Below are 18,659 nucleotides of genomic sequence, written 5' to 3'. Positions count from 1 at the left end.
AGCACATTTTTGAAAAATGTAAAGGGGATTGAGGCAAGTCCTGCACGAGTCAGGGTGATCATAAGGCCTGAAATTTACTGCAGTGTCCAAGTCAAGGGACAAAATTGGCACTCTGGTGTTTCTCCACCCTTAAGAGGTATTGTTAGAATCCAAAACACGGAGTTGAATTGTGGCTCGGTTGATTGAACGCCCATTTAGTGTGTGGAAAGTCCTGTGCTCAGTTCGCAACACGGCGTGAAGTGCTTCTGGTGGTAACACCTGCCATCCCAGCATTCATGGGATGGAACAGAGAGGCTCAGAAGCTTGAGAGACCAGCCCCTGATAAGGAAAAAGATTCCAAAAAAGTTCCTTATGGATTTGTTCCCAACAAGTCTGTATGCTAATTTATCTGTCAGTGAAGTTCAGAAGCTCAGGGAAAAGGGCTGTGTCCCCCTTTTGACCACTTCGTATCCTTTTCAGTTTTTGTTTTTGTTGTGTGTGTGTGTGTGTGTGTGTGTGTGTGTGTGTGTGTGTACGTACAAGCCATAAAATGCAGGTCAGAGAACAAATTGGTTCTTCCCTTCTACCATGTGACTTCCAGGATTGAATTCATGTCCTTGGGCTTGACAGCAAATACCTTTGCCCTATGAGAAGGTCCACCATTTTAGGTTTTTTGGTGTTTTGTGGTTTTTTTGTTTTGTTTTGTTTTGTTTTGTTTTGTTTTTTTTTTTTTTTTTTTTTGGATTTTTGGTTTTGTAAGATTTATTATTTTGGATAGGAGAGATGGCTCAGTGGTTAAGAGGACTCACTGCCCTTCCAGAGAACCTAGGTTCAATTCCCAGCACTAACATGGCAGCTCACAACTATCTAACTCCAGTTCCAGGGGATCTGACATTCTCACACAGATATACATGAAGGCAAAACACTAATGAACATAAAAATAATTATCATTAAAATTTTATTTTAAAAAACTGGTTTAAAAAAGGATTTATTATTTTTTACTTCTGCGTCATATGCACACTGCATGTGAGTTTCTTTAGAGGCCAGAAGAGCATTGGCTCCTTAGGCACTGAAGTTACAGGCGACTTTGAGCTTCCTGATGTGGATACTGGGAACCAAATTCAAGATCTCACTGCTGAGCCATCTCTCCAGCTCCATTTTGATTTTTGTCTCAACCTCAGATTCCTAGGAAGATCCTAAGATGGGGGAGCATTTGTCAGGTGACCTTAAAAGCCAGCAGCAACTTTATATTTGTTAATGGGCTGGGTGTGGTGGCAGAGACAGGAGGATCTCTGTGAGTTGAAGGCCAGCCTGGCCTGCAAAGAGTCCAGGACAGCCAGGTCTCCGTTACACAGAGAAACTCTGTCTCAGTCCCAAGTACATCGTGCCATGTTCCTCTACTAACAAACTACCCAGAAAAGCCTCCGTTTCCAACTTGTTGCGTAACAATTCTATCTTGCCACCTTAGCAGGGAGGGTCAGCAAATGGAAACACTTGCTTCCATCACCATTGCATTCCAGTCCACATCCCCAGCAGGCCTGTAGCATTTGATGCTCAAAATGACTCCACACTTCATCTATTTTAGGCCTAAAACCTCTTAAATTTATGAAATCCCACAAAGGGTGTATGGGTGGACCTGACCAGCTGAGAAGACTTGAGAGCCAGCACGGTTAGGGAGCCTCTAGGAAATGGCTCATACCCTGGAATACTCTCTTGGTCCAGGCACTGAAAATATCTGAGAGGCTGGTTGTCTAGGGTGACCTTGAAGAAGAAAGCATTAGACCACACGTGGTGGCACATGCCTTTAATCCCAGCACTTAGGAGACAGTGGTGAGTGGATCTCAGTGAGCCTGATCTACATGTGAGTTCCAGGCCAGCCCGGGCCATCTAGTAAGACCTTGTCTCAAATAGGTGAGATAGACTCCTACTCATGTGGGAGTGCCGGGTCCCCGACCTTAAGAGCAGCCCTGCGGCACGCCAGGCTAGGGTGGCACGGCCTGCTTCCGTGACCATCCATCCTGATCCTCAAGGGCTCAGCAACGGTCTCATGGCTGGCACCCTGGAGTAACAGCAGACTCCAGCCGGCTCCAGGACTACAGGGTGCCCTCTGGCATTCATCTCCCAAGCCTGACAGAGGGGAAGCAGGTGCAGGCTGGGCCTCCTCCACCCACCCTGGGCCTGGAAGCTGAGACTCAGCAGGATGTGAGCAACCTCCGATTGGGGGGTGGGGGTCAGGCCTACAGCCACCCCACTTGTCCCAAAGCCTCCCAAGCGCCCTGGAAGTGCACTCCCACATGTAGTCCATCCTGACCCGTTTTTAAGACAGGGTCTCACTGTATAGCCCTGGCTGGCCTGGAACTCAGTGTAGATGAGGCTCACAGAGATCCACTGCTCTGGTGTTCTCTGCAGAATCTGATGTTGAGGATACTGATGAGAGTCCCCCAGCACTCTCATTACCAGCAGCTCTCCTCGCTAGGGGTGGGAGGGAAATGAGCAATGTCTGCGATGGATGCCCTCTGTACCTGCACTGCAGGCTGTTTATTCTGCTGTAGAGGGAACGACACTAAAAAGTTTTGGGCAGAGCACAGGGAGTCTTACCGAAAAGTGGGGGGATAGAAGGACCAGGAGGGGACAGGAGCTCCACAAGAAGACCAGCAGAGCCAACAAATCTGGGCCAGGGCACCCTACAGAGACCTATGTACCAACCAAGGAAGCAGGTAGGCAGCTCAGTCTCCATGTGGGGCGCAGGGTCTGTCTCTGACATAGACTCTGCCTGCTTTGTAGGATCAGCCTACGAAGGAAGAGGATGCAGACAGTCCTAATGAGATTTGATAGGCTGGGGTCAGACGATAGGGGAGGAGGGCTTCCCTTTCTGAGGCCTGGAGGAGGAGGATGGGAGGAAAAGAGGGACTGGGAGGAGACAAGGGAGGGGCATACAATCGGGATGTAAAGTGAATAAATTATAAAAAATAAATAAATAAACTAAAAAGAAGGAGAGGAAAAGCCCCATAAATAAAAGCAGCTGTGAGTCCCCTAGGTTTCTTGACACGCTAATATTTCTCTAGATGGGAAGACCCCGGTCAGGTGAAAGAGGACAAGGGTCACCTCACACAGGCCGCCCAGTTCAGAACAACAGGCAGTCACAGAACTCACTGCAACTGCAGAGCTGCCCAAGACCACAACAGGGCAGCGCAGTGCAAGGAAGCGTGGTGATCAAGTTTAAAGCGCACCAGGAGAGCGCTTTCTAAAAGAGAAAGTGTAAGCCTAATTTAAGCGGCTGGAAACTCAGAATCCCGTGCCTCGGGCCGGAAAGGGTAGGCAGGCCGCCCGCCAGAGCAGTCGACTCACGCTTGGGGGCGCTGTCCAAGCTTGTGAACCAGCAGGCGGAGCATCCAGTAGTGTGGCTGTCACTCGCGTGCGACGCCGTCCATCAAGCTGCAGTCTCCAAGCTTCCCCTTCCGCCCCGCCCACTGCCCCCGAGACCCCGGGAGGCAGCAGGCTAGACAACAAGAGCTCCTCCTAACGGGGCGGGGACGAGACGCTCCCGTGGTGCTCCGCGGCCACTTCCGGGCCGGGCGGGCAGCGGGCTCCGATGTCATGTTGCGCGTCCTGAACCGCCTGGCGGCGCGGACCGGGGCCCAGCCCCCAGCCGTGCTGCTCCTGCCCGTGCGCGGCCGTAAGAGCCGCCACGACCCGCCTGCCAAGTCCAAGGTCGGGCGCCTGAAGATGCCGCCCGCAGTAGACCCTGCGGAGCTCTACGTGCTGACCGAGCGCTACCGGCAGTACCGGGAGATCGTGCGCGCGCTCAGGTGTGTGTGAAGGGCAGGCGGCCCTCGGCGCCCTCCGGGAAGTGTTGGGGCGGGGGGCTGGGTGCCGACTTGAAGCCCGTCCTCACTCAGGCGAGAGTTCGTGTTCGAGGTGCGGAGGAAGGTACACGAGGCTCGAGCCGGGGTCCTGGCCGAGCGCAAGGTGCAGGAGGCCGCCGCGGAGCACCGGGAGCTGATGGCTTGGAACGAGGAAGAGAACCGGCGTCTGCAGGAGCTGCGGTGCGAGAGTCGCGGGGCTCGGTGGGCCGGGCCAGGCTCCGCCGCCGCCCGGCTCACCCTCCGCTTCTTGCCCCTCGCAGGATAGCTAGGTTGCAGCTGGAAGCACAGGCCGTGGAGCTGCGACGAGCCGAGGAGCAGGCCCAGAGGGCCCGGGAGGAGCAGGCTTGGGTGCAACTGAAAGAGCAAGAAGTGCTCCAACTGCAGGTGGGCCGAGGTTGTGGGGAGTTGTGGGCATTGGCCACAAAGGGAGGCTGTGGGGAGAGCAGCACAGGGAGTGACCTGACCAGGTCGTCGGGAGGCTTTTTGCTCTGCACACAGAGGGTGTGTTTGTTTGCCCTCCCAGGCGATAGTCAGTGAAAGGTTGCAGGTAGTATTACCCTGTGAAACTTGAAATCGGCGAAACCCATAACTGAGAACGAAGCTTTCTTAAAGCATAAGAGGGAGTGCACCCCCTCTAGTCGGGTTGTCACGATTGGTTCGTGGGTTGTGGCTGAGAGATCTGATGGGTGATTGTCCAAGGATGAGGACTATGATGGTCACCTAGTACTGTTGTGCTGCAAGATTGGTGGGACACTGGAAGAGATCCTGGGGCCTTTGGACACGCCAGCCTCTGTGGGCTGGAAACAGTAAGCTGTGTAGATGGCCAGCTCTGATGGAGTTCCCATATAGTTAACCTCTCTCATCCCGTAGGAGGAGGCAAAGAACTTCATCACTCGGGAGAACCTGGAGGCACGGATAGAAGCAGCATTGGACTCTCCGAAGAGCTATAACTGGGCCGTCACCAGAGAAGGGCAGGTGGTCAGGAACTGAGCACAGAGGCTCTAGGTCCCAGATAAAGGCAGTGCTTGCCCAGGGACCACGTGGATCGGGGCAGGAGTTGATTCATCCTAGGAGGATGGCTCAGCCTTTTCCAGAGCAGCCCCTGTGCATGCTAGGTTCCGCACTCACCACCTGACTGGAAACTCCCAAACGTAGTGCCCTGCTCTGACACCACATACAAACTGAGGACAGCACTGAACTCTGGGAAGTTCCTGTCCCATGGAGAACCCGACTGGGCTGTGACCCCTCTAGAAGCCACGCTGTCTCCTGAGTCTCATGGAGTACCATGAGCCAAATGTTTCTCGCTTTTATAAATAAAATATTGGAGCCCAGTCCTGCCCTTTCACTGTCCATAGTTATAGTGCTAATGACAGGGGCAAGTAGGTAGGCGGATGCTAACTTGCTTGTAAAGCCAAAGGCGTTTGTTATGTGACTTATGGTTGATTGGTTGGTTTCTGTAGAATAAGTTTATTTGTCCCTAGTTATTTGCATGTTTAGATTACTAGCCAGAAGCAAGTTTCACCTAACTAAGCCGTGAGCTAATTACCTGCTTTGCTCAATCCTGGGCATTGCTAGCTAGGGTTTAATGTGTGCAGATCCAGAAGGCAAAAAGGGTACCCTGTTTCTCCTGGTAGCTCCCCTGGAGTGGTTTCTGAACCCCGGCCCTGTCACAGTGTTGTTGACCCTCAAGCTGAACACATCTGGTCCAGCCAGTTGCTGCCCTTCCATGTGATTTAAGTGTGGACCAAAGGGCAGCCTTAGGCATCATTCCTCAGGGCTCTCTCACCTTGGTCTGGTTTGTGTTTGTGGGGTTTTTGTGTTGTTTGTTTAGTTAGTTAGTTTTGAGACAGGGTGTTTGACTGGAACCTGCAGCTCACTAATTCCATTGCCTGGCCAGCTAGCCGCAGAGAATCCATCTGCGTGTGCTTGCCTGGCCCTGGGATCGGATACACATGCCATTACGTTTGCCTTTCATGTGGTACCAGGAGGCAAACCCAGATCTCCATGACCGCACTGATGCACTTTAGTGAATGAGCTGTCTCCCCAACTCCTGTCTCTGCTGTCGTTGTCATAAACTCGAATGCCATTGACATGAACTCCATCTACTATCCAAGGAAAAGAATCCTAGCTACTTCCGCAGTGCGAGGGTGTTGAAATCCCCAAGAATGGGACTCTGGCAGCCTCTTCCCCCAGTGAAGAAGTGATGTCTTCTTCACCAGGACCGTCTCCCCAGGCACAGTCAAGCATAGGTATTACCTAGACACCGGACCACTGCCCCTTCATGATCACCGAGTGAACGGTGTGGCCGTGGCCTTTAGGGCCAGGTAGGTCACACAGAACTGAAGGTGGTATAGAGTGCTTGCCCAGAGTGCTGAGGCCCTGGGTTCAATCCCCAGCACCGCAGCACCAGGCGAGGTGGTTCTTGTCTGAGGAAAAGTAGAATTTCAAGGTCATCCTCAGCTATGGAGGAAGTCTGGGACCAACCCGGTTCTTCATGAGATTTCAAGAAACCTGCCCACGTGCTCGTCAGGTAGACTGGATGTGAAAGTGCCTGACTACTGGTGCTGCGGCTGGGTGAAAGCCAGAGAAAGAGGAGTGCACTTGCCAGCTCAGTAGGTGTTGGGTATTTTAATCTGTTTCACCTAGGTTTGACTAAGCCTGAGGTCATTGCTCAGTTTCTCCAGTGTACAGCTATCTAGCTGCCCTGAAACCTCTAAAGCTCCCCTGTGAATTTGCAAGGACAGTTAAAACAGACTCAGTTGGATGCTAAAAAGTAAATCTGGCAGGAAGAATCAAATTTGGAATTATATATTTTTTTTGCCAAATAATAAGTCAAATGCAATATTTGAACCCCAAACCTGGCCAGTCTGATGATGCTGACCATTTCCTCTTTGGATGCTTTATCAAATATGTCAAGCTCAGAAGATCTGAATTCAGTCCCCAGCACCCATGCCAATCAGCTGACAAATCCCTGTTTCCAAGGTGAAACAGTGCCTCTAGCCACAAGGCCACATGCACTTACCGATATAAACATAATTAATAAAAATAAAATTTAAATATCGTGGTCTTACTGGTTGAATTTTTTAACATTTTATTAGTTCTTTGTGAATCTTACATCATGCACCCTAATTCCACTCATTTCTCATTTCCCGTTATACCCACTCTTCACCTTTGAAACCTTCCCCCTCAACAACAAAAAAAAAAAATCTTGTGGTCTGGTTGAGGCTTCAGCTCTGTCAATACCAGACCCTCACTGGGGCTCTTCTCAGCTAGCCTGTTGTTGCCCTGTGTCAGGGAGATCCTGCAGTTTGGATGTGTAGGACCCATCACTATGCACTCCAGCAGTTCGTCAGCGGTGTGGGTGTTAGCATGGGCCAATTCAGAGCCCTGGATCTGGACCTGACAAGTGTCTGAGCTGGTCAGCCCTGCAGCTCTCATGCCCTCAGGGCAGCTCACCCACAACTCCACAACCAGGACCAGCCCTACTGTGCTACCCAGGCGAGGTGGGGCAGGGACCGATCTGCTTTCAGGGCCCCAGGGCAGGGTCTCCTGCCTGAGGCAGATGGGAGAATGGAGGGGAGGTGCCTCCTCATCCATGACCCCTCACAGGAGAGCGGCAGGGCAGGTCTCCCGTGCTCATATTCTCAGGGTCAGTTCACCTGCAGCTCCTGCAGTGTGTGGGACCACTCTCCGGGGCACTGCAGCTGCCTAGGGGCAGGGCCAGCTCTCCCAAGAAACCCAGAGGAGGGCGGGGCCGGTTCTGCACACCCTCAGACACCAACCTGTCCCCAGGCAGCAGCCCAAACCAGAACCACCATCACTGGCTACTCACTACCCGCCAGTCGGCCTCTCTCCATTGTGCCCACATCCTTTGTTCTTTCTCTCCCATTTCTCCACCACTTACTTGCTCTCCTTAGTGGTGACCAGGGTCTCAAGTGCCTGGGGTGGTCTCAGGAGTGCTACGCCCCGCTCATACATTGTGGCACCAGGCAGGAGTCATCTTGGCCACGGTCTGCCGCCACCCCCGCCCACTCCACAGTTGGTCATCTCAGGCTCGATTTTTTTCTGATGCTCACAGGTCAGAACACTGAGCGCAGCCACGGCCTCTCCTCTCCGCCACCTACTGATCCGCGTGTGACATGGCAGCCACGCATGCAAAGCCTCTAGGGGCAGTTTTTTGTTTGAACTTTCAAGCAGGGTCTCACTCTGTAGCTAGCGTGTGGAACTCACTATATAGATCAAGCTGGCCTGCACTCAAGATCTGCCTGCCTCTGTCTCCCAAGTGCTTTTTAAAGAATAACTTTTAAAATCTTCTTAAAATTAAAGAAAAAAGAAAGAAAGCAGCTGGAGAGATGGCTGCATGGTTCAGAGCACTTGCTGCTTATTCAGGGAATGAGTTGGTTTCCAGGCACCCACATCCAGCGGCTCACAACCATCTGTAAGTCCGGTCCCAGGAGAGCCAATGTCCCCACAGGCCCTCACATGCACATGGCCATATTGGACACACCAACACATAATCTAAAATTTTAAAACACCCAGAAAGGTAACATCAGAGGCGGCCAGAAAAGGTGTCACACATCTGTAGTCCCAGCACTTACAGAGCAGACAGGCTGATCTCCACAAGTTAAAGGCCAGCCTGGTCTACCTTGAATAAAGGCTGCCGGGACTATAAAGCACATACCTTCTCTGGAAAAAGAGCAGAAGCTGGGTGAACACACCTACCAGCGCCCTAAAGGACAGGGACTTTAAAACTGGCCTCGCTTATTTAGTCGGTGTGAGGCCAGCCTGGGCTACCTAAAGCCCTATCTCAAAAAGGAGGGTGAAGACAGTGGGGACAGTGCTACAAAGCTCCTAGGACTCAGGAGCACCTGGAGTTTAATGTCGTACTCATCTACATGGAGAACTTGAGGCTCTTAAAGGGCCCAAAGCTTGGAACTGAACCCAGGTCCTCTGGAAGAGCCGCCGGTGCTCTTAACTCCTGAGCCATCTCCCACCCTGCAAAGCTGCCTCCCAGCACCCGGCATTCAGTTCTGCTGCATCTGCTGACTTACCTGTGATCTGACCACAGTTCACAGGCTGGATTAGGAGGGCAGGGCTGCTGGGGGACTGAATGTTGCTACAAACCTTTCTTGGCAATCTTTATTGCTAAAAAGTCAGAATTAAGTTAGCCTTAGTGGCACACGCCTTTAGTCCTAGCACTTGGGAGGCAGAGGCAGACTGATCGCTACAAGTTCGAGGCCAGCCTAGTCTATAAAGTGAGTCCAGGACAGTGGAGGCTACGCAGAGAAACTTTGTATGGGGGTGGGGGGGTTAGAATTAAGTTTATATTTGCTCTGAGACAAAATTACATACAAGAACATCAGGTGTTTTCAGAAAACTAAGTTGATCATATTTAAAATTTGTAGCTTATATTTCTCCAGAACTTCAGGAATTATAAATCTTTAATTGTCAAAATGTATTACTATTCCAAATTTTATTTCAATAGCCTTATTGGGTTCCAGGGTGTAGTTCCATGGTAGAGAACTTACTAACCATGTCCCAAGGCCCTGGATTCCACACAACCCCACACACCCACATAGAAAACATCCCATAGTCTTTAAACAAGCCCAGCTGTTTGAAAGTCCAGATACCTGATGTCTTCCTTACTTTTTAAACAAACTCACTGAAGGGCCAGAAAAAACCCTCTGGAAAGACTCAATCAAGCAGAGGCCTGACCTTCACTGGCTCACATGCTGGGGGCGGGGGGGGCAGGTAGTGTTAACAGGTTTTCTTCTAAGTTTTGACTGTCACAAGAAGCAATAAAATATTCAGAGCAAAAGAATAATATGTCTCGCATAAGGAAATTAGCAAAATAATGACAAAAGATTTTCCACCCAAGACAGGGTCTTCCTATGTAGCCCTGGCTCTCCTGGAACTCGCTCTGTAGACCAGGCTGGCCTCAAACTAAGAGAGATCCACCTGCCTCTGCCTCCGAAGTGCTGGCACTAAAGGCGTACACCACCACCCCAGCCCAGAAGAGCTCTGTATAAACTGTTTTCTTCTGTCTAGAAAAGGACCCTCCATGGGAGGTAGAGTGCTAAAATGGTCACTGTGATCCCCACTCCTGGTACCTGCACCTTTGTGTAATCTGTAACATGTAAACAGAACCCATAACTTGATCACTTTTTCCTGCCAAAAGAAAAATACAGCAGAAGTGTCACCCCTCGAGTACATGCCAGCTATAACAAAGGTGGAGGCTTTGACATATGATGTCATGCAGCTTCCGCTCCGTTTCGCCCTGCTGGATCTGACCTAATCAACTGAGATGTTTGTTCAGTTGTTTGAGGCTCTTTTCAAGACAGGGTTTCACTATGTAGTTCTGGCTGACCTGCGGCTCACTACTACACAGACCAGGCTGGCCTCAAACTCAGAGATCTGCCTTCCTCTGAATCCCAAGTGCTGGGGTTAAGGTATGCACCACCACACCCAGCCAAGTGAGCCCTTTAAAACTGAGCCTAGGTCAGGCATAAAGGCAAAGATAGGAGGATCTCTGCAAGGTTAGGCCTGCCTGATTTACACAGAGAGTTATAGGATAGCCGTCACTTCATAGTGAGAGCCTGTCTCAGTAAACAAGTAGAGTTCGATAGATAGACAGACAGAGTGAGAGAGAGAGAGATAGATGGATGGATAGATAGATAGATAGATAGATAGATAGATAGATAAATAGATAAATAGAAGACAGAGATAAATAAATGATAGACAGACAGACAGATAAAACGTGAGCCTAGGCCTTCCCCATACTCAAAGACTTGATGGAACAGAAGCAGTCTCTTGCCTGCCCTTTGTCTCTGAGTGCTCAGAGAAGCAGGGCCTGGACAGATGCTCAGTGGTTGAAAGCACAGGTTGCTCTTCTAGAAGACCAGGATTCATTTCCCAGCACCTGTGTGCCAGCTCACAACCACCGGGGACTCCAGTCCCAGGGGGATCCGACACCTTCTTCTGGCCTCTGTGGACATTGTGCGTGTGTGGTGCAGACATACATGGAGGCCAAACACACATATCAATCAAAAAGAAAAATTGTAAAGAAGCAAGCTGTTGACTTTGGCTCTCTGTAAGTCCAGAGCGCGCAGGCTGGCAGGAGAGAGGCAGTGCCTAAATCAAAGAAACTTGTTTCTTCAAACTCTTCAGGCAGTGATCCTGACAGTGAAGTTGAGAAAAAGTTAAAGAGGAAAAAGCAAGTTGTTCCAGACAAACCTGTGAAGAAGCAAAAGTCTGTTGAGACTTCAAGAGCTCTGACATCTTCCAAGCAGAGCTGCAGCAGCAGAGGTGACAGCTTCTGACTGGGAAGCTAAGATACATCAGTGTTCTGGACTCTAAAGAAAAAATTCTAATTGATATTAGAGAATATTGGCTGGGCTCAGAAGGTGAAACGAAAGCAGGGAGAAAAGGTATTTCTTTGAACATGGAGCAATGGAGCCAGCTGAAGGACCGGATCTCTCACATAAATGAGGCACTAAGAAAGCGGTAGAATCTGAGCCATATCAAACCTGAGCTGTTATAGTTGTTTTAATCTGTCTTTTTACACTGGCTTTTGTTTTCTAAATGTTGTTTTCCAAGCTGTTGTATATTTGGATTGCAGAACAGTTTGTAAGATGAATACTTTTTTAATGTGCATTATTAAAATGTTCTAAGTGGGGGGCTGAGAGATGGCTCAGAGGTTAAGAGCTCTGGTTGCTCTTCCAGAGGTCCTGATTTAATTCCCAACACCCACATGGTGGCTCACAACCATCTATAGTGAGATCTGCCGCCCTCTTCTGGTGTGCAGGTGTACATGCAAGCAGAATGCTGTATAGATAAGAAATAAAATCTTTTTTGAAAATGTTCTAAGTGAACCTAATTGTCAGCCTAGTGTAAAATAAAGTCATATCATTACAATCTTTAAAGAAGAAGAGGAGGGGGAGGAAGAAGAAGAAGAAGTGAGCTGTCATGTGATGTACAGCTGCAGGGAAATGAATTGTGCCCATGTCTCCAAGCTCTGATAAGGAAAGCTTACCTTACCAGCTGGTGGCTTGGCTGATGCTGGGGACCATGAGTCCAGAAGCCTGCCCATGCTCTGACATGAGAAACAGATATTAATTTTACAGGCTACATTTGAGTGCACGGCTTCTTCCCTCTGTCTGAGTGCCCACAGGTCACACCTCACAACACACACTGCTTTTCCTTGCATAGCATTTTCTAACCCACCACCGGCAGAGCTTGGAAACCAAGCAGGGGGTGAGAGAATGGAGTAAGGACAGACACACATACAGAAGGGCTGGGGTCAGATGGTCTGCGCACTCTCAGGTGGAATGGTACCAACCCAGAACCTCAGCTCGTCCACTCTGCACAGGGAGGGGCTGGTTAATCTCTGTAGGCAGCAAACTAGGTTGTAAACATCCAGGAGGCTCTAGCTTCTATCGGCTAAAGCCACTCCCCGCTCTCTCCTTTGTAAACACTCACACTAGCACACACTCTCAGCAGTTGAAGGCTTTGCCAAATCCCCATTCACCTCACCCCCAGGGCAGAGGGAAGCTTTGCCAACTTCTCATGTCAGCTCTCCTAGGGGCATCAAGACATAGACCCTGTGCAGGCGGCCGGCACAGCGGTACCTACCACCAGTCCTAACCCATGTGGCCTTTGGAGTTGTGCTTACCATCGCTTCCCGTGGTGCCCTTTAGTTACTATAGCAAAACCCCTGACCGTTGTTAACTTATAGAAGCAAAAGGTTTGATTGGGTTGGCTTTGAGATAGCATCTCATTAACCCCTGAATGGCCTTGAACTCTCATTTACCTGAGACTGGTCTTGAACTCCTGATCCTCTTGAGCATTTCCGGCATGCTGAGATTACAGATGTGTGCTGTCATGCCTAGTAGTAAAAAGATGATTTTGGCTCTCAGTTTCAGAGGCTCTAGTTCACGATCGGTTGGCCCTGTGGCTTACAAGTCTTTGTTGAAGCATATATCGTGGTAGGAGCACACAAAGGAAAGAGCCCTTCATTTCATGTCTGGGAAACAGAGAGAGAGAGAGAACTAGGGGGACCAAGTTCTCACTACCATCTTCATGGGCATGCCCACAACGACCTGAAGACTTTCCACTCAGTCTTAAAGATCTCCCAACACATCTTCCTAAGGACTAGCAATATAACACGTGGGATATACTCAGACCCAAACTAAGGCAGTAACCCAATTAACATGCTTCTTATTTCACATTTTGCCTCCTCCAATGACATATACACTGCATCGGGAAAGTGATTTTTCTCTCCTGGTGCTGACATTGTACTGGAGGCTTCATGTACACTAGCTTGCACATTAGCTAGACAAACTAGTGTTCTCCCGCTAAGCTGCAGCCCCAGCCTCAGGACAAGGATTCTGTCCGCTGTTCTCAAACACAGATGACAAGTTGGTTAACACAAGAAGGCTTGCTGGCCTTATGGGAGCATTATGTGCATATTATTATGATATGCTAATTTATGTGCATGGATTACCTTAGATGAGCTCACTGTGCCCACAGAGTATGCGGGAGGCCTCTCTGGGGCCATTTGTGGGGTCAAGCTATTGGCCTTCTACAGCAGGAATGCCAATAAGCTAATCTGGATGATAAATGAACTGATTTGTAGTATGGGTCAACCTGACCACCAGCTCAGCTTTGATAGCTTGTGACTCAGAAGCTCTGACTCAGGGTCAGATGAGCTCGGGAACATGCTTTGCCTCACTGACCCCAGCCCCTTGAGGACGAGGTTGAGTGTGAAAACAAAGAGCCTAGGGGCTTTTCCATTCTCCCTAGGGGCAGAGACTGCATGTGGTGAGCTGGTCTCCAGGACACTGGCTATCATTTTTTCCTGGGTGTTGCCGGGCACTTCCTGAGGAAGTAGCCCCAGATGGAGTTTAGAACACAGGGGCCCAAGACTCACCTCTGAGGAGGAGAAGCGACCTGGCGTGGTCGTGCAGGTCTTGAATCCTAGTACTTGGGAGGCAGGTGGATCAGTGTGAGTTCAAGGCCAGCCTGGTCTACACAGAGAGTTTCAGGACAGCTACATAGTGAGACCTTGTCTCTAAACAAACAAACAAAAATGAGAGTTTGGGCAATGCTTCTCCTTTCTTTTAAATTTTTTTTATTTTTATTTATCATTATTATTTTTTAATGTGTATGAACTCCCTGCCTGCACGTATCCAATGCAGCATGTGTGCCTGGTGCCCTTGGAGGTCAGAAGAAGACACTGTCTTCACGGGAACCATAGTTATAGGTGGTTATAGGTGGTTGGTTATGGGCTAGCATGTGGGCTCTGGGACTCAAAGCTGGGTTCTCTGCAAGAGCAACTCTTAAGCACTGAGCAACTCTCCGGCCCCAAGATGGTAAGATATTTAAGACAGGCCCAGTGGAGAGTCTTTGGGTCATGGAGGGCAAGCCCTTGAAGGGTTGCATCTTCCTGCCATGACATGTCTGTCTGTCTTTGTCTGTTTGAGACAGGGTTTCTTTGTGTAGCCCTGACTGTCCTGCCACTAGCTCTGTAGATCAGGCTGGCCTTGAACTCACAGAGATTTTCCTGCCTCTGCCTCCTGAGTGCTGGGATTAAAGGTGTGTGCCACCACCTGGTTTAATATGTGTTTAATTTTAAACTATATTAAAAATACAAAAAAAAATCAAAACAAAACAAAAAACAAGGGCTTGAGAGATGGTGCAGTGGTTGAGAGTAGCTCACAGATGTCCAAAACCTCAGCACGGGGCAGGATAGGGAAAGTGAAAGTGGGAGTCCTTACATGTCCCCGAAACTTGGATGGGAGGGGAAAATTCGAGTTTTTTCTAGCAGAGGACTGGATTTCGTTTCCAGCACCCGCATAGGCTGACTCACAGCACCCTTTAATTACAGCTCCTGTAATTAAATAGGAGGCTCTAACATCCTCTTTTGGTCTCCCAGGCAACCTGCACACACAAACAAACACATGAATAAGAATAAAAACTGTTCCCAAAACATATTTCCGTCACTGTGCCAAGGTCTCCCGCTTGCTAGGCAAGCAGGCTGCTTGCTGAGCTGTAGGTAGCATGCCTCCCGTGCAGGCCTGTGCAAAGCTGAAACTCAGCCAGGGGGGTCCAGCGTGTGGCCACCTGAGAAGGGCCGGGGCCAGGTGGCTCTCTGCAGCTGAGGCCATCTGTTGTCCACACCCCAGCAGCTGATGGCAAGTGTTTGCTCAAACAGGTATCTAGGCACCTTGCTTGGTGGTGACTGACTTTAATCCAAGCACTTGGGAGGCACAGGCAGGTGGATCACTGTGAGTTCGAGGCCAGCCTGCTCTACACATGTATACTAAGTACAAACGTAATTATTCTTTTGTTTTGTTGTGACTTTTCTTCTTTTTTGTTTTATTTTTGTTTCTTTGCTGATACTTTGTCCAGTCGGAAGAAGAAGGGCTGAACTGCATTCAGAAGTGGAAGGAAAACTCGATTTTCTTTCCCATCCAAGTTTCAGGGACATGCAAGGGCTCCCACTTTCAGTCTCCCTATCCTGCCCCCCCCCCCTTGAGTCCTCTCTATCCTCTTAGCTCAGGCCACCCCGGCCAGACTGCTCCAGGCCATTAGCTGAGGCGGTGACCTTGACCCTAGTCTAGACCCTGCAAATGAAGGGCCAGCCTCTAAACAGCGTGGAACCATTTGACCCGAGAGACCTTATGTGACCAGCCATGCGGTTGCCCTCTTAAGACAGTGCTCCACCGAGGCAGTGCCCAGACATAAAAAGGTCGGGCCGGGCTGGGGACTCCATCACCTCAGAGCACCAGCCATGGCCTGCCCCAGTCTCGCCTGCTGCCTGCTCGGTCTGCTGGCTCTGACCTCCGCCTGCTACATCCAGAACTGTCCCCTGGGCGGCAAGAGGGCTGTGCTGGACCTGGACATGCGCAAGGTGAGTCTCCCCAACCTGGTCCTGGTCCCGCAGAACTAGGGATCAGAGACGCTCTCCCACCCGCAGGGGGCATCCCCACACTCCTGCCTGCCCTACCCCGGCCTCGCGTGGGAACCCAGGGCGCTAGGAAGGGTTGGGTTCCCGCTCACTGGCGGAGACAAGGGCCCTCGCCCCGCCGCTGGGTCCACCCGCGTCCTTCCCCGCAGTGTCTCCCCTGCGGCCCGGGCGGCAAAGGGCGCTGCTTCGGGCCCAGCATCTGCTGCGCGGACGAGCTGGGCTGCTTCGTGGGCACCGCCGAGGCGCTGCGCTGCCAGGAGGAGAACTACCTGCCCTCGCCCTGCCAGTCGGGCCAGAAGCCGTGCGGGAGCGGGGGCCGCTGCGCCGCCTCGGGCGTCTGCTGCAGCTCTGGTGAGCAGGAGGGGGCGCCTGGCGGGGCCGCCGGGCAGGGAGCCCTCGGGTTTGCTGACCCCTTTCTCTTGCAGATGGCTGCCACACAGATCCCGCCTGCGACCCTGAGTCTGCCTTCTCCGAGCGCTGAGCCCTCCCTGTGATGACCGCCTTAGGGCGCATCCTTCACTCCCCAGAAAGAATGAAAAATAAAGCACATTTCCTCCTCACACTTGACTGGCGTCTAATTGTTGGAAGCGGGAGGGAGGAAAAGCATCGGAACGCTATGGGTCCTGGCAATTCAGAGGAAGAATGGCCCAGCAGGCTGTCGGGGGACAGAGGGGTGCTCAGCCACCCTGTCACCACCCTGTAGTTTAGCCCCATTTCCCGCCCCCAACTGGGGTGAGCCTGTGGCAGACAGACTTAGCACATTTGAAAGTCCAAACAGCAATGGTAGACATCTGTGGGAAAAGATGAGGCCTGATAACAGACCGAGTGAAGGGGAGACAGGCAGGAGGCAGTAGGACGCATCATCCAGACTTTAGCCACAACCTCAGAGGTTGGCCTAGAAGGAAGAGTCTTAGCCAGGAGACGGTAGTTGAAAAATCATAAGGTTTCTGCAGAGCTAAATTCTCACACAGGGCCCCAAGGAGGCCGTAGCTGGAAAGATCAAGGCCAGGCCTGAGCTCAGGGGCCTGCTCCTGCCTCTGCAGAACCGCATCTCTGAGAAGACATGGGTGCTAAGAGCCACAAACGCCCATAAAGCCCACAGGCAAGCAGAGAACCCCGCCATCTATCCTGTTTGTTTACTGCTGGATTAAATACCCGCTCCTTGCCCGCAAAGCTGACACTTAGCTGCCAGTGTTCTCAGCAGGGATGGCAGAAGCCACACGGCCCTCCTCCACGCCGCCACAGGGGCACGTGACTCACTGGTAGCATCACGTGTGATGGTTTGGGTGGAGCTCAGTGGAGAAGGTCTTGCTCCACAGGAGTGAGGCTCTGGGCCCCCCACCCCATCACAGCGAGTAAATAAACACACAAATAAGCGCTCTCTGTGGTCCTCACACCCAACGCATGAAGACAGATGCACCACCACAAGCGGGACCAACAGACATGGTGGAGGCCAAAAAGATAGCGGAAAGAGACTTCAAGATTGATTTGAGTTGGGGGGGGTTGTTTTGTTTGGGCAGTGTTTTTTTTTTTTTCTTTGTACGTGTCTCTGTATGAGAGTATTGCACATGAGTGCAGTGCCCATGGAGACCAGAAGAGGGCATCAGATCCCCTGCGCCCGGAGTTACAGGTGGTTTTGAGTCATCCTAGGTGGGTGCTGGGAACGGAACAGGGGTCCTCTGCAAGAGCAGTGTGCCCTCTTAACTCCTGGGCCATCTCTCCAGCCTAAAGTTTTTCTTAATTGCATTTCCTTATTGTGCGTTTGAGGGTTGTACATATGCCACAGCCCATGTGGCTGTCTGTGGAGGTCAGAGGACTCTTGACATCTGCTCACACGGCCCCATTTGCTTCTGGAGGCTGAAAAGAGGAGGCAAGCATTTACTCTGAACTCTTGAAGTGCCTTTAAACGGCTCAGTAGCTGGGTAAGGGTCTCCCTGAAAAGAAAAGAGAATAGAAGGTCCAGTGGGCAGAAGGCAGGGTAGGCAGACAGATGTAATTCCTCTCCTTGAGGAAGAGGAACCTGATTCCTCTAGAAACAAGTGGGGGAAGGGGAGTTCACAGCTCTCCACCTGGGCAGAGGAGCAGAATGGGGCATCTGAACGTCATTGTGAAGCCTCCAATACAGCAACCCTAGGAATTAGCTCAAGTGTGGCCAAACCACCTACCACTCCCACCTCCGTTCTGTTTCTTTTTGGTCTGGTCTTTCCCTGGACCTGCCGTGTTGGAGGTTAGACCCTGAAAGGGTAAGGAGGAGGCCTGGGAAGGAGTCTGCCTGGCCCCTGTAACCCCTGGTTCAACTCAAACATACAGAGAGGCATAAAGGTACTGAGGAGACGGGAAGAGACCTGGAGGCTCGTTATGGCCCCTTGACCCTGTCCAGAGCTGACAGTGCTCAGCCACCCAGCCAGGTCACTCAGACTAATCTCTCTCTTCTGCAGTTTCTCCTGACTGCAGAGCCTGCTGAGCATCCCAAAGGAGAGAGAGCCAGCATTGTGTGGCCCCTAACCCTGGAACAGGACTTGTGGAGAGGGTTCCCAGGACAGGCGGGGTGGAGAGAGGAAAGGGTGGGGAAACAGGAGTGTGAGAACAGAAGAGACGACAGGATCGGGGCTGAGCAGTAAGGGCAGTTAAGAGGAGTGGGATTCGGATCCTGGAGCTCACATGGTTGTTCCTAACCACCCGTGACTCGAGTTCCAGGGAAACTGATGCTCTCTTCTGACCTCTCCGGGCGCCAGGCACATGACATACATGATGGGGAAACACCCATACATGCAAATAAATAAAAGCTAAACTTTTAGAAAGAAGAAGAAGAAGAAGAAGAAGAAGAAGAAGAAGAAGAAGAAGAA

At 51.0% G+C, this 18,659-nt stretch overlaps 2 protein-coding genes, 1 non-coding gene and 1 pseudogene across 3 annotated transcripts; 3 read left to right on the top strand and 1 right to left on the bottom strand.

Moving 5' to 3' along the window:
- Nucleotides 1-3,514: 3,514 nt before the first annotated feature.
- Mrps26 (mitochondrial ribosomal protein S26) lies at nt 3,515-5,176 on the top strand. Its single transcript, XM_055612331.1, has 4 exons — nt 3,515-3,788; nt 3,879-4,025; nt 4,106-4,229; nt 4,716-5,176. The coding sequence occupies exons 1-4, from the start codon at nt 3,577-3,579 to the stop codon at nt 4,833-4,835; spliced, it is 603 nt and encodes a 200-aa protein (XP_055468306.1). The 5' UTR covers nt 3,515-3,576; the 3' UTR covers nt 4,836-5,176.
- A 2,713-nt stretch (nt 5,177-7,889) lies between these two features.
- Nucleotides 7,890-8,019, bottom strand: LOC129675617 (small nucleolar RNA SNORA17). Its single transcript, XR_008719965.1, has one exon. It is a non-coding gene; the product is annotated as a small nucleolar RNA SNORA17 (small nucleolar RNA).
- A 1,907-nt stretch (nt 8,020-9,926) lies between these two features.
- LOC129675157 (activated RNA polymerase II transcriptional coactivator p15-like) lies at nt 9,927-11,527 on the top strand (annotated as a pseudogene).
- A 4,073-nt stretch (nt 11,528-15,600) lies between these two features.
- On the top strand, nt 15,601-16,373 carry Oxt (oxytocin/neurophysin I prepropeptide). Its single transcript, XM_055603482.1, has 3 exons — nt 15,601-15,756; nt 15,963-16,164; nt 16,239-16,373. Exons 1-3 carry the CDS (start codon nt 15,637-15,639, stop codon nt 16,292-16,294), a joined length of 378 nt encoding a protein of 125 aa, XP_055459457.1. The 5' UTR covers nt 15,601-15,636; the 3' UTR covers nt 16,295-16,373.
- The last annotated feature ends 2,286 nt before the right edge of the window (nt 16,374-18,659 follow it).

Source organism: Psammomys obesus, unplaced genomic scaffold, assembly GCF_907164565.1.
Source record: "Psammomys obesus unplaced genomic scaffold, mPsaObe1.curated_primary_1811, whole genome shotgun sequence".
Lineage (NCBI taxonomy): Eukaryota > Metazoa > Chordata > Mammalia > Rodentia > Muridae > Psammomys > Psammomys obesus.
This window is presented reverse-complemented; position numbering and strand designations above follow the sequence as displayed.

Coding starts and splice junctions, on each gene's coding strand:
- Mrps26 (XM_055612331.1), top strand. CDS start 3,577: ATGTTGCGCGTCCTGAACCGCCTGGCGGCGCGGACCGGGGCCCAGCCC. Junction 3,789..3,878: donor GAGATCGTGCGCGCGCTCAG/GTGTGTGTGAAG, acceptor GTCCTCACTCAG/GCGAGAGTTCGTGTTCGAGG. Junction 4,026..4,105: donor CGGCGTCTGCAGGAGCTGCG/GTGCGAGAGTCG, acceptor TGCCCCTCGCAG/GATAGCTAGGTTGCAGCTGG.
- Oxt (XM_055603482.1), top strand. CDS start 15,637: ATGGCCTGCCCCAGTCTCGCCTGCTGCCTGCTCGGTCTGCTGGCTCTG. Junction 15,757..15,962: donor TGGACCTGGACATGCGCAAG/GTGAGTCTCCCC, acceptor CCTTCCCCGCAG/TGTCTCCCCTGCGGCCCGGG. Junction 16,165..16,238: donor GGGCGTCTGCTGCAGCTCTG/GTGAGCAGGAGG, acceptor TTTCTCTTGCAG/ATGGCTGCCACACAGATCCC.